At 36.0% G+C, this 15,342-nt stretch overlaps 2 protein-coding genes across 3 annotated transcripts in view; one reads left to right on the top strand and one right to left on the bottom strand.

The window, feature by feature from the left end:
- Positions 1–10,340, top strand: part of LOC131940120 (taurocyamine kinase) — a 41,476-nt gene extending 31,136 nt beyond the window's left edge. Inside the window, exons 7-12 of the mRNA XM_059298698.1 lie at positions 2,461–2,629; positions 8,259–8,518; positions 8,713–8,861; positions 8,995–9,160; positions 9,369–9,552; positions 9,744–10,340. Of these exons, the coding sequence (XP_059154681.1) occupies positions 2,461–2,629; positions 8,259–8,518; positions 8,713–8,861; positions 8,995–9,160; positions 9,369–9,552; positions 9,744–9,895 (1,080 nt within the window). The 3' untranslated portion in view covers positions 9,896–10,340. The remainder of the gene's footprint in view (positions 1–2,460; positions 2,630–8,258; positions 8,519–8,712; positions 8,862–8,994; positions 9,161–9,368; positions 9,553–9,743) is intronic.
- A 17-nt stretch (positions 10,341–10,357) lies between these two features.
- LOC131940125 (cilia- and flagella-associated protein 47) overlaps positions 10,358–15,342 on the bottom strand; it is a 40,780-nt gene continuing 35,795 nt past the window's right edge. For both annotated transcript variants that reach the window (XM_059298703.1, XM_059298702.1), the window contains 5 exons: positions 15,056–15,318; positions 13,812–13,983; positions 13,310–13,471; positions 12,744–12,912; positions 10,358–12,128 (listed from right to left, as the gene is read on the bottom strand). In XM_059298703.1, the coding sequence (XP_059154686.1) occupies positions 11,877–12,128; positions 12,744–12,912; positions 13,310–13,471; positions 13,812–13,983; positions 15,056–15,318 (1,018 nt within the window). In that variant the 3' untranslated portion in view covers positions 10,358–11,876. The remainder of the gene's footprint in view (positions 12,129–12,743; positions 12,913–13,309; positions 13,472–13,811; positions 13,984–15,055; positions 15,319–15,342) is intronic.

Consider the following 15,342-nt stretch of genomic DNA (forward strand, 5'->3'; position numbering starts at 1 on the left):
TTAAATAATTAGAAGAAAAAAACCGCACATGCCATACAGCAAGACATAGCCAGATATATGCTGATGACTTCAACAATAGTTGTATATCATCTGTAGCGCTTAACACAGATGCTGATTACACAATCAGTGAGGAGCTTAAAAATGTTTGTAATTCTGCTCACCGTGGTAGGACAAAGCTGCTAATTCCGAAGTTTATGTTAGCCTTAGATCTCTTAAACCGTCTACAACAATTTCGTTTGATGGCATCTCTAATAAAGTATGAAAGATTTCAGCTCCAATAATCTCTGATGTTTAAATCTATATCTACAAGCTCTGTCTTACCAAGAAATATTACCCGAAACATTTTATGCATGCTAAGGTTATACCACTACACCAAAAAAGGTAACATCCAAGATGCAAATAACTACAGGCCAAAGTCTATACTTTCTTCCCTCTTCAAACCATTAGAAATGCATATAAACAAATGCATGTCAAACTACCTAGAAAAGCATAAGCTTTTCCATAGTAATCAGTCTGGGTTTAGAAAGCTTTATTCTTGGCACACAGCTTTTATTAAAATGAATGAAAACTGGCTCAAAAATATTAACAAAAACCTGTTTTGTGGGACGCTGTTCGTCGATTTTAGAAAAGCTTTTGATTCTATTGATCACACCATACTTCTTAAAGAACTAATTACTTACAAATTCTACGAATTTACAGCTAGGTTACTTCACTCCTTTTTATCTAACATATCTCAACGCGTGTTTCACCTTAATATCATTTCTTCACATACAGGGGTTCCGCAGGGCTAAATCTTAGGTCCTTTACTTTTTTCTTTATGCATTAATGATCTTGCATTGCACATCGACGCAGGTCAGTGCGAGATTTGCGCTGATGATACTTCGTTACACATCTTTGCAGACAGCGGTGACTCACTTCCATTCACCTCATTACGCATAGACAATACAACCATTGAACAGGTTAACAAATGCCTAGGATTTCTTTATTACAACTAATATACTTTCATTAAATAAAAAGATATATATTATTATTAATTCATGTTTTAGTATAAAATATTCCACAAAACAGCCCCCTCTTACTTTGGGGTCGTCCATAAATGACGTCACACTCCTAGGGGAGAGGGGAGGTCGGTCATTTCATGACGATGTGTGATGAGGGCGAGAGGGGGGGGGGGGGTCAGATGGTGCGACGTCACACTTTTGCATTATAAAAAAAGAAATGTTAGAAAACGAATTTTAGACGTTATGTCGCGTTTTAGAAAACTGTTTTAATAAATTGTAATAGGAATTGATTAAAACACTCTATTTTGACAGATTTCAGAAAAGATTTTGGAAAAATATCGATGTTTAAAAAACATTCAACTGCAATTTTGAGGGGGGGGGGGGGGTTGTAGGCTGAGGTGTGACGTCATTTTAGGGGGGGGGTCTGGCTTTTTGTGACGATGTGTGACGGAGGGGAGTGGGGGGGGGGAGGTAAAAATCGTCAAAATAAGCGTGACGTCATTTATGGATGACCCCTTATCAGACCTATTTTCTTTTAACACAAAACTAAATCGTCGTCTTAGTTTACCGATCCCATATACAACTTTTTTCCAAAAACATAGCTTCGCATACTCTGGTTTTAATTTGTGGAACAATCTTCACAATAAAACAAAACTATCTAGATCTGAAAATATATTCAAAGCTAAACTAAAACAACAATTATTTAATGACCTCCCTAACTGACTCATTGCAACATTTCTCATTTATCTATGATATTATACTCTTATTCTATCTTATTTTGTATTATAGCTATATAATATTATTTCTTTATTCCAATTTTTTTGAGTGCAGTGTCTCTACTGCTGAATTGCTTTTTAAAATGTTGTTATTCAGTTGTTTTGTTTTTTGTTTGTTTTTAAACGACCAATGTGAAAAAAGGTCTCCGTGCCTACTGTTGTATTGTTACCGTTATTGATTTGAATAAATTTTAATACATTTGCTCTAAATGTAAATAAATGTTTGGCATGCAAATGCAAAAAAAAAAATGATAAAATTTTAATTTTATTTTTAAAATTCACAAAATAAAAGCACGAATTTGCACAGCTGCTGAATCATGCAGTGGCGCTTCTTCAATTTCTATCATTTTTCACTAATTTATAGAACTAAAATCCTGTTTGAAAACAAGGCTTTGGTTCGGCGAATAACTCAAGATAACTTTCAAGTTGGTTGCAATTTTTTTTCTTAAGATACAAGTTTCATAAGCCTTAAGGTGCGCAAGCGGGTTTATCTTTTTGAGCCTAGTGTGTTGTATCGAGAAATGTGATTGGTTCAAGAAACTGCGTCATACGCCCTTGAACACGTGACGTAGATTATGCTGATGAACTAAATAGTTCTTTTTTGTCTTTATTCTAGGTGACAAAGCAAGAAAGCAAAAATAAAGTTTAATAAAAAGAAAAACTAATATTAGAACTTAAATTAGAAAATGGCAGATAATATATGTGCTGAGAGCGAAATTTTGTATAGGAGACTGCTGAATGCAACCGACTGCAAGTCACTGCTTAAACAAAATTTGACGAATAATATTTTCACCAAATTAAAATGTGTAAAAACTAAATTCGGTGGAACTCTCGCTGACTGCATAAGATCAGGTAAGGCAATCTAACTTGTAGTGGAAGAAATCCATCTTTTAGTTAAGCTTCGAAACGCGATAATTTTTCATTTTTAAATATAGATCTAGATCTAGATTTAGATCTATTTAAAATATAGATTCTAGAATCTGGATCAAGAATCTAGATCTAGATCTAGATCTATAGACTCGTATAGAGTATAGAGTATTCTTGAGTCCTAGACTTACAGAACTAGTCTAGATATCTAAATCTGTAGATCTTGACATTCCGAATGGTGCCGATCTGTGTTTTAATAAGCTATTAACTGGAATAAAAGCAGACTTTCTTAATAAAATAAACTGATTTTGTTTTTCCGTTTTGGTTTCAACCCCTTGAATAACGTCACCCGATGTGGTCCGCACTTTCTCCCCCGCCTTGTGACATTCGTGCGTACGCATTCTAGATCTAGAATCTAGATCTAGAATCTAGATCTAGATCTAGATGGAAACAATTATTGTATTTATTAAAACGCTGGCTTAGTACCTAGATCTAGTGATACATCTGTCTAGAAAAAATGTTTCGTTGCTGAACATTGTCTTAAATCAAGATCTAGATTATTACATTATACATATCTAGATCCAGATATTAATATCGTTGCACAGACACCTGATTTTAAATGAAAAGACGTAAATTAATGAGACGGCGTGGCCTTGCAATGGAGCGCTAGACTCCTAACCAGAAAGTCTGGAGTTCGAATCCGGGTTCAAGTCAAGAGATTGACCCTGTCCACCTTGCTCTGATGGGTACCTAACTCACGTTCGGGAAAGTAAAGGCGGCTGGGCATAGTGTTGACCATATATCCCTTCATATGCCGAGGTCATAGAAACAGATAAACTCTACTCCACTTGCCCCATGGGCCGTCAGATTGAACTTAAGCATTGAAGTGCCGTTGTAATGTTTGTTTTATCCTGTCATTCTTTCATCAAACACAAACTAGGCCAAACAGTTGTTTGTAATGAAGATGTAAAGTGTTTCTCTAGTTCTACACATGATTTAAGACGTTGCTGAAGTGCCAAATTGTGGGGTGGGGGAGAGGCCAAATTTTAAAAATAATTAGACCGTTGGCGCTCTAAAGAAATGGTTAGATCTAAATATAGTTTATGCATTTGGTCTTTTTTTTAATCTTCTTCTCGTTAATGCATTTGTAACATACTTCAAAACTTCAGTCCACTTCCTGTTGGAATAGTCGCGCGCACCTCTAGATCTACTTGCCTGAACGCCTCAGTTCGGTTCGTGAACCAAATCCCTGTGTTAACCAATCATAGCTGGGCATACCATGCCTTGATTCGTGGAAAGTGTACACGACTTGGCACGATGCTAGCCATAAAATAATAAATCCTTCAACTGGTCAACAAAAAAAAGCTGGTGAAATGAGTTATGAACGGATTCTTTTATTGCATCACATTATCTTTCCGTGGGTTGTGTAGTTTGCAGTCCAATATTTTAACACTGCTTCGACAAATTTATAGATCTAATTTCCTTAAGTTTAATGCTAATGACCTAGAGAAAATAGCTGATGTTAAATTTATATATATAAAGCAATGTATGTCTATGTGTGCGTGTGTGTGTGTGTCTTTTATGCATTACTACACCTCTCATCGCATCGCCGTGAAACTTTGGGAAGTTGAGAATATTCCTGGTGAGGTTTCTGCGGAAACATTTTTTTTTCAAATTCGCTGGGGTGGCGCCCCGGTAGGTCGCGATTTTTTTTCTCTATATACTGTATATAAAATTAAAAGTCGATTGCGCTTTGACACCGTTCATACGATCGCCATCAAAGTCTGGGGAGTTGATTAAAACACTCCAGGTGAGGTTTCTGTAAAAAAAATCTTTTTTAATTTCGCAAAAGTCGATTGCGGTTCGACGCCGTCTATCCGAAACCATAAAACTTTAGGGAGTTGATGAATACTCCGATAAGGTTTCTGGGGGGGGGGGGGGGGATAATTTTGCATGGGCGGCCCCCGGCAGGATGCGATTCGACGCCTTGGTCTTTCCCGTGAGCGCTATGGCGACTACGCTCGGCCTAAACAGTGTGATAGACAATGGATAAGATGGGGCGTTACAGTCGCTCACTATATTGAATCAGGCGTGTCCGCTGGCGCCCTGGTAGGGTGCGATTTGGCTGCGAACAAAAATTTCAGTTTCGGCCCCCAAAGGCTCACATGCGCCGCTGAGGGCCATGTAATACGTTTTATTTTAATATTCAGAAACATTAACCAAAGTTAGATTATTAACTGGGATGTTTCTCTTTGTTCGTAAAAAAAATTCAAACAGTTTTGTCATTTTACGAATGATGAAATTAGCATCAATTGTTTAGAGGATCCAATCAGAAATTGATATTGAGCATCTAATAATAAACCATTAGTAACGCTAACATATTGCATCAGTCACACTGATGTTTAAAACACCTCAAATGTTTATTTTACGTGTTAAAGAAATTCTAAAGGATTCTATTTGGCACTCTGGGTTTCCTATTAGCACAATGGCGCCTATGTTAGTTTTAAGTAGCCAGGGGCCGTACGCGGCACCTCTGCGGTAGTTTAACTGGGGCTCCCGAGAGCGCCCCTCTACGTCCTTGACACATGGGTGGTCACCGAAGTGTTTATTCTTCATTATTTCGCTGAGTGATTAACGTATATTTAAGGTTTTCACGCGGTAGTGTAGGTAAACCCGTGACCCGACAATTATGATCCAAGCTCAGGCAGAGGCGTAGCGACCCTTCCCGGCGCCCGGGGACAAACTTTTCGATTTGCACCCCCCCCCCCCCTCAAGATTTCGATTTGCACCCCCCCTCAAACTTTCGATTTGCACCCCCCCCCTCAAGATTTCGATTTGCACCCCCCCCCCCTCAAACTTTCGATTTGCACCCCCCCCCCCCTCAAGATTTGGATTTGCACCCCCCCTCAAACTTTCGATTTGCACCCCCCCCCCTCAAACTTTCAATTTGGACCCCCCTCAACCTTTCAATTTATTTTTCCAACACATTTTGGCACCCGGGGACATATGTCCCCCCCCCCCCCCCCCCCCCCCCCCCCCGCTACGCTACTGAGCTCAGGCAATGTTTACATTTAGATAACTCAGTTTTAGAAAACAAGGTCACGCGTCTAAGACCATAGGACTGGTAACGCATTGATGAAACCCGTCTTATATATTACTTACTTCTATCCCCGCGGCAACGCGCGGGGACGGGCACGCTAGTCTTATATAAATAATGAAAATTATTTCTACTAATTATTCAACAGCTGAAGGGGAGATAAGTAATAACTCTATCGGGTGGACTGGTGTTCCCCAATGGTGTTTAGAAACCCTGGAGCCGAATGAATACATCACAAGCTATTGATAAGGTTCTAAACGTGGCCATAATAATTTGTCGCAACTGTCTATTTTAAATTAGGATGTAACACGATTTTCTCTAATTTAATATTATTCCCTTTCGTCATTTTCTGCCACATGTATGACAACTACTAACTTATTTCGCGGGCCACAGACTTACGACCCTTGTCAATGTCAGCAATATTTTTCAACAGTTCTCTTTATTTTAGCCTATAGTTAGGAACACAGTTTCATCATTCTCTTATGTTCTTCTAAGCTCGATGTTGAGCAAGCACAATTTCTCCTCATTTCTCATATCCACCGTCTTTGTTCGCATATAAGCAACTGACATGGAAGTTTAGTACGCAATTGCTACATATGTCCTTGGGGGGGGGGGGGGGGGGGCGCTGTGGCACTGCTTTCCATACAGCACAGCACTGTACATGGCATCGTTACTAGGACCGTATCCACCCTTGTATTTTATGCAAGCTATAAATTCTGTCCGTCTTGTCTGGTTAAATCATTGAAATACAACGGTGTGATAGGATACATTTTCTGTAGGGAATAAATTGATGCTACACCTTACAGGTTTCCCTGTTCAGCCCTTTACAATGTGTTGAATGTAATACGCTTCATTTGATTAGCTGACGACACACGTTCATACAGTATAGAGAAAGATTGGCCCATGTGTCCTGGGCACTGAAGGGAAATGATGATAATGTTATAGAAAACTTAGATAGCACTTTGCTGGTTGTAGATACGTGCATTGTGTATAAAACTCAACTAGTCAGTTGAGCTTATCACCGTCGTATGAAGTGTGTATCACCATCGTATGTGTGTGTATCACCGTCGTATGTTTGTGTATCGCCGTCGTATGTTTGTGTATCACCGTCGTATGTTTGTGTATCACCGTCGTATGTTTGTGTATCGCCGTCGTATGTTTGTGTATCACCGTCGTATGTTTGTGTATCGCCGTCGTATGTGTGTGTGTATCACCGTTGTATGTGTGTGTATCACCCTTGCATGTGTGTGTATCACCGTTGTATGTTTGTGTATCACCGTCGTATGTTTGTGTATCACCGTCGTATGTTTGTGTATCGCCGTCGTATGTTTGTGTATCACCGTTGTGTGTGTATCACCGTTTTATGTGTGTGTATCACCGTTCCTTCCTGGCTGATGTGTGTTGGCTGTTGCAGTTTTAAGTGTCACCAACTCTTCTGTTTGCATGTTATTGGAACGTTTGAATGTGTACACTGAAACAAATAAACCTAGGCCTACCCGACTAAAATGTAGTGACTTTAAAAAAAAAAATTAAAAAAAAACTTTACCAATGTAGTTCTATTGAGTGCACTGAAATTTAATAATAAATCAGTGCTGTACTTTTAAAAAGCACGTTTTTAGTGCACTTTCAAGATTATTATTATAAGGATTTTAAGGGGTCGGCGTGGTCGAGTCGGTATTGCTAAACCGAAAAGTCTCGAGTTCGAACCCTCGGGCAGATGAGGCTCATTAGCTGGGGACAGCCACTCTTCTAGGAGAGACAACTCCAAAATCAAACATCAGCCGCCATGTAGTTTGTTCTTGGTTGGACAAAGGCTATGGAAGCAAATCCAAAAAGAAAAGCAGGCTGAAATCGGAGTCAATGGCCTCAATGGCTTATAACCAGTTGACACGTATCCTTAATTGTGATGGAGGCGTGTTCGAGTCGGCAAAAAGCTCATGGTTGATAAATTCGAAAAAAATCTCGATTTCAAACCATCTGGCAGATAAGGCTCGATCCCTTCCAACACTAAAAATTAACAACGAAGAAGAAGAAGAAGAAGAAGGATTTTATATTTGGTTTATTTTCTACTTTTTATTAATTATAACTATTAAAATTCGATAGTTATAAAAAAAAAACAATTAGAACATATTAAGTAGATTTTTATCTCATTCTTGACAACAGCATATGAAAGGATGGTGTAGTCAAGCACTATGCCCAGCCGCTTTTACTTTCCCAAACTTGAATCGGGTACCCATCAGTGCTGGACGGACTCAGGGAAGTCCGAGATCCGAACTGGTGACAGTCGTGTTACCGATCTACCACTCGACCACCCCGTCCATTTAAAAAAAACATTGGTACTTCACACTTTTCGTATTCCCAGCATACTTGAAAATGTCGACGCCACATTATGGTCTACTACTAAAAATATTAGCTTTAACCCCCGATCAGTAGTTCCCGCTGAGATCTCTAACGTGCGTGTGGCTCTCGCGAGAGTTCAGCGGATAGATGGACAATCTTTGTTTCCTGTATCAACAGGATGTGAGAACCTAGACAGCGGTGTTGGTGTCTACGCCTCTGACCCCGACGCCTACACGACATTTGCTCCACTTCTGAACGGCGTCATCAAGGACTACCACAAGGTGTCTGAACTCAAACACCCCAAGCCAGACTTTGGTGATGTTGACAAGCTTGACTTCGGTGACCTTGACCCATCCGGCAACTTGATCGTGTCCACTCGTGTCCGTGTTGGCCGCAGCCATGACAGTTTTGGATTCCCCCCAGTACTCAAGCTCGAGGTAAACATTCGTTAGTCGCCAGACAGCATACTAAACCCTATTGCCCTAATTGTCTCATAGCCCCAAACTTCACACTAAACTCTATTGCCCCCATCGTCTCAACACCCCAGACATCATACATTGCCCCCATTGCCACAAAACTTAATTACTGTTAGAACGGCCACAAAAACGATACCTTCACACCTTTCCTAAAGGACCGTTTAGAGATGGAGAAGAGGTCAGTTGAAGCCCTTAACAAACTGGACGGTGAGCTCAAGGGCACATACTACCCTCTGACTGGCATGACCAAGGAAACCCAGAAAAAATTGACTGACGATCATTTCCTCTTCAACGACAGTGACAGGTCAGATAAGTTTAATTATGAAAAAGTTTTCTTGAAAATATACAACACGTAAATTTAACATCTATGTTTGTGTATTTACGAGCCTTAAAAAACATCATTTCATTGCCTTTAAGAATACTTTTTGAATGTTCAGATTTTTGAGATCAGCTGGTGGTTACAACGACTGGCCCGCTGGCCGTGGTATCTTCTTCAACGACAACAAGACTTTCTTGGTCTGGGTCAATGAGGAGGATCACCTCAGGTTCATCTCCATGCAGAAGGGAGGTAACCTGCGGGAAGTCTACGTTAGATTAGTTAAGGTATGGTTATCGGACTTGGTTTATTATAGCAGATACATTTATATATGTCATTCCCCTTGTGTAAATATATTTACTACAGTTTTTAAAGAATCTATAATTATATTTGTTCTTTTTATTTTATATAAATTTAAAAAAAAAAAACTTACTTAAAACACAAAAATAATAATTAACTCAGAAAATAATATGTGGAAACATTCCTCCATTTCAGGCTGTCAAAGCCCTAGAGAGCAGTGGTCTCTCATTTGCTAAACGTGAAGGTCTTGGCTATTTGACTTTCTGCCCATCAAACTTAGGAACAACTCTCCGCGCTTCAGTGCACATCAAGATCCCAAAGCTGTCAGCCACACCTGACTTTAAGGCTTTCTGTGACAAATACAACATTCAGGCCAGAGGTCAGCAAGTATTCTTGTTACTCTATAATCAGAGTTCCAATGCAAATGAAGAATTTACTATTAATAATGTATTTTTTTTCATGTTTTTGTTTTAATTTAAAGACACTATAACTATAAAGAATTAACCATTGAATATAGAAAAGTATTTTAAACTATTTAAAAGATGGATTGGTTTTCTCTTTTCTTTGCAGGTATCCATGGTGAGCACACAGAATCTGTTGGTGGAGTCTATGATATTTCCAACAAGAGGAGATTAGGTTTGACAGAAATCCAGGCTATTCAAGAAATGCGCAGAGGTGTTGAAGCCGTCATTGCAGAGGAGAAGAAATTGTCTGGCGTTTGATCAGTTGATCTTTTTAAATAAATAAAAATATTTTTAAGGAAACCACAACTGTCAAACCATTCAATCCCATTTCTTGTTTGACCTTGATTAGAATTTTAATTAATTGGCTACCAGTCCCCAAATTTAGGTAAGTGCATCCAATTTGTATTGGATTTGTGGATGTTAGATCACTCCCACAGTCCTTAGAATATTTGTCATTGTAAAGTATTAATAAAATCATGGATCCGGTTCATTTGGATTCCCTTTGTTAAAGCCCTTAGCGGTAGAACTGGTATATTAAAAAACAGCTTATAAAATGGCTGTTATTATCCAAGACAGCTTTTGTAATTTTTGCTAAACCACTTGATTCTGTGATACAACAAAAAAAAGTAAAAACAAATTATTATGACTATTCTTTTATTTCTGTACTCCAAAGTAATAAAATATTTGAATAATCAACATAAAATTTACATTTGTTATTCAATTTTTTAAAAATCTTTGTACATGATTTTTACCAGTTTTAGTTTGTTCGTTAAAAGTTTAAGTCAGTGTTGGTCAGTTTTCATCAAAAGTCAAGTCACACTCTTCATATAGTAGACCAATCTCCAGCACTGTACTTTGACATCTAGAAAACTAGTTTGCATTCAATATCCCAAGCACTTTTAACATTTTACATCACTAGCATTTGAATCTATAACATTTATTTCTAAATTTCATCTTTTAAACCACAATGTTCTGCTATTGTATTTGAAGTTAGTTTCACAAAATGCTTTGTGGAGGATTTTGTTCCCCCCATTTACTTTGATGTTTACAGCTAAAGTGATCTAAACTTAAAAATTGTTAACATTCAATTACATTTCTAAAAATTAATGACTTGAATATTTATACAATTATGGTTGTGGCTGTCTGTAAAAAGCAACAGACAATTTAAAAATAAATATTTTTATTTCATTATTTCCACTAGCAAACAGTCTTTTAATGGAATGATTCATCACAGTAAATATATGTAACAAAAAATTTAAAATGCACCAAAAATTAATTTTAGAGCATATTAGTATGAGTTATTTACAATCATTTAAATTCATACTTAAATTTACATAACAAAACAGTAGTATACAGCCTATAATATTTGTTTGAAATCATAGCTTAAAAACTCAATTCTTTACTTGATAATTTCAAGTAAATAAGTTTAAAAAACAAAACTTAATTAAGTGACTTGAAAATTAAAATAATTTAACATTTAAAAAATATCTGGCAACTGCAGTACTCGCTATTTAAAACATCTAAATTTTAAAACATCTTGACCAAAACTTTTAACAATATTTTCAGAATGAAATTTCTAAATTGAAATACTTGATAGCACTGTGTTTCAAGTAAGGTTTAGAAAGTTGCTGGACTGTTGTGAAAATAATTCAAGCTCAATTCACACTTGAGCGGTATCTAAAGATATTAAACATCACATTTGCTCATCAAAGAGCCAATACCACTGAGTTTGACTCTTGGACAGGTACAATTTATCACAGTAGTGCAGGAAATATTAGAATTGTAAAATATATTGTATATAGTAAAATAATGTATGTTCACAAATACTGCAGATGAGTAATGGAAAATTCAGTAAAACAAACTGTATACATGTTTTTAAAATACAACACATAAATAATTGTTATAATGTATGATTTCTATAAAATAGATATAATGCTTTTTTATTAGAAACTACCAATACTGGTTGTATAAAAGTCAATATAAATCAGCAGTCTTAATGTAAAATGTTTTAAAAATAGTCGTTACACAACTGTAAGTCCACATGATTTATGAACTATTGGTATTATTCATGAATGAAATCTCATGGCTAACAAAAATGTTAAAAAGATGAAAGGGTTATCAATAGTTTTAGTAAATGAAAATATTTTAGGCTTACTAATTTTAAAAAAAAAGAGACTTCTGTGCCATATTAAATGATAAAATAAATATTTAACACACATTTGTAAAAAAAAGAAGGTATTTATGTATCCACTTCCATTGATTTATGTTGTGCCATATGTGCATAGTCAGCCTTTATTAAAGATGCACCTTTAATGGGTGAGGACACGGCTGTTGCGATAAGTTTCAAATTTTCTCGAATGTAGTTTTTCTTGGCTCGTTGCTTCTTAATGACAGCATGAGGTCCAGCTATGGGTGGGGCAGAGATCCCCCGAGGGGGGTGGTACTCTGGCAAGTCTCCTTTGATGTTATAGCTCCACTGCATGTCCTCAGTCTGCTCAAATCAATTTTTTTTAATTAATGGTCATTGACAGTCCAGGTTAAAATTAATCATTTTAATAAAGTTGTGTTTTCCTATTTCTATCATCGCATTATGGAAGAGATTGTGTGGTCAGTACTATTGTTTAAAGTTAATTATTTTAATTTTGATGAAGTAGCGTTTACCTATGTCCATCACCTCATAATGAAGAGATTATGTGGTCAGTACTATCATTTAAAGTTAATTATTTTAATTTTGATGAAGTAGCGTTTACCTATGTCCATCACCTCATAATGAAGAGATTGTGTGGTCAGTACTATACCCAGCTGCCTTTAGATTGTCTAACCCATGTCTGTGATGGGTGGGACAGGGATACCATAAAGACTTGAGCCCATAACCAAACTTAAGTCTGTGAGGTTAGCAGTTATGTACACAACTGCTCAACCCTTAGCTATTTATTTTTGTGTTTAAATAAAAAAAATGTATCACTTGTTTCTTGTCCAGCTAAAACCTGATCCTTTTAACAAAAATCTCAACTTCAACTGTAAGCTTACATAATCATTACTAAATCCTTACAACCTGCATTCATAAACAGTTGATTCAAACTGTGATAAGTGTTTTAACTGTTACCTGGACAATCAGTTTGGCATGATAAAGTTTGCCATAAAGCTGAGGCAGGAAGTCAATCACCAAAAGCGTTCCTCCAGTGTTAACTGGCATTAACTCCCCTGATTCTGGATGTACAGTAAACTCTGGGTCACTTCCATTCTCAAAATATGCTCTAAATGGAGCAGGGTTTCTGAAATACAAATAAATAGATTTAAATGGAGCAGGGTTTCTGAAATACAAATAGATTTAAATGGAGCAGGGTTTCTAGAATTATAAATATATTTAAATAAAGCTGGGTTTTTAGAAATACAAATAAACAGAATTAAATAAAGTTGGTTTTCTGGAAACTCATATCAATTGTTTGATAATTATAAAATGGCTAACATCTTTAGGATGCCATTTTGTGGTAAAATTCAATTCCAGTGAAAAATGTGATTACTGTTGGATTAGATAACTAATGATATTGTAGCATATGATATTCTTGCACTAAAAGAAAAGTACTATATTTAATTTTGATATTTAAATGCTAAAATTAATTAAGAAAACAGATTAACATTTTTTCTTGTGCTGTAAAAATGTGAACGTACTTTTGTTGTGATGTCAGTCTGAAGCCAACACTGGAGAGTTTGCTCAGTCCTGTAGCTTTGATTAAAATGTTGTCATCAACAGGTGGATCAGTGGCTGTAAACCTGAGTGGGAACCTCCACAAACCTCCTGTTGCTGCCTTGATGTGAAGCTCCACTTGGTAACTTAAAAACACAAATTTAACTTCTGGCATTTGTTTTTAAGCAGAAGTTCAACCAAATAATTGTATCAACTTAAAATAGTCCAGAACTTGTAAAAATTATCTAATATAAAATTATACATTTAAAAAAAAAATTGATTAATATTTTGTATATTTTTTAACAGACATACATTTTAAAAATATTAAAATTGGAATTTTAAAAAAATCTATGCAAAGAAATTTCCTAGCCATATAGATTTCTCTATATTAGATTAATAAAAAAGCTTGATTGAAGGATTATTAAAATTGTACCTTTTAAATTGATAAAAACTAATAATAAGTTCAAAAAAAATGTATCAACTTACTCCATTATCCTGGTGGGGAGGAACCTCATGTTAAAAATAAGAACAACAAGCCCAGTGCTTGGATCTCTGTAATGCCTGGTAAATTCCAGTTTGACAGCCCCTGTCAAGGCATCTCTTGCTTCTTTGTTAGGATATATAAGCTCATAACTGAACTCTTCGGCTGTGGCCATGGCTAGAAAATTTTAAATGTTCGTTAAAGAAACAACGTAGCCTATTTTTTTTTTTCAATTATTTTTTAAATTGGTTTTACAAATTGACCTTTATTCATTCAGTAAAATAATACTTGAAAATAAATTTAACAAGAAAAGTTACTTAAAATATTGAACAAATAGAACAAAATAAACAGAAAGATAAAACCACATTTTTGTTAAAAAACTTTTTTCAGTTAAATGATCAAATTCCTTTTTCAAGTGAAAAAATATATTATTTAAAAATTAAAAATTGTAAATTAAGAATGTTAATAAAACTGAGTCAATAATGTTATTAAATTCATTTATTAATAACTAGTATTGTGAATAAAGATAAATGATAAAAAATATGACATCTCTTTTACATGTTATATAAATTTTAAATCATTTAGTTATATAAAGTGTTTGTAAAACCCTGGAATAAAAGTACCGGTGAGTGCTTTTCTTATAAAAGAACTATTTATAATACTATGTTTATTGCGTTCATACATTTTATACATAAGAACATTTAAATTTCCTTCGCAAGAGAACTACCCAAACAAAAGTTTATAACCATGCTATAAATAGATGAAGTTGCTCACCAAATGATGTCAATATACAATGAATTTGTGAAATATTAAGAGCCAACTACATTTTACTAGACACTAATTGGGAAGTTCTAAAATGCTTCAGAGTCATGGACCAATATAGAAAATAATTTACTTAACAGAAAATAAATAATATGTAATGATTTAGCATTTTTACTACAATTTGCATTTTAAAAAATTGATTTAAATTTCTGAAATAACTTAATTTGACACAGTACTTGGTCAACTTTAAACATGACACACATTTTGGACAACATGACATACGACATACTATTTGGGCAACATGACATATGACATACTATTTGGGCAACATGACATACTATTTGGGCAATATGACATACTATTTGGGCAACATGACATACTATTTGGGCAACATGACATATGACATACTATTTGGGCAACATGACATACTATTTGGGCAATATGACATACTATTTGGGCAACATGACATACTATTTGGGCAACTTACTATTGCCTACTACCACACCAGATGGGATCTGAGGTTTTTTGTCCTTGGGTGTCTTGGCTCTCAGGGTCAGTACGGGGCCAGACGTGCTACCAGGCGACACCCCTGACAGTGTCACTTCCAGCCTCTGTTCAACCTGGTCCCTGGCCTGGCTCATTATCTGAGCTGAATGGCTGTCTTTGTTTTGTGAACTTTCGGCAATACCAACAATTGGGTACAGCCATCGAATTTTATTGAGCCCTGTGCTTTCTGTGGACAGCTTATGCCTGCAAGAAAGAAAAATATTATTT

The sequence above is a fragment of the Physella acuta genome, unplaced genomic scaffold (genome assembly GCF_028476545.2).
Source record: "Physella acuta isolate Inbredline_101_S28 unplaced genomic scaffold, ASM2847654v3 ptg000308l, whole genome shotgun sequence".
Lineage (NCBI taxonomy): Eukaryota > Metazoa > Mollusca > Gastropoda > Physidae > Physella > Physella acuta.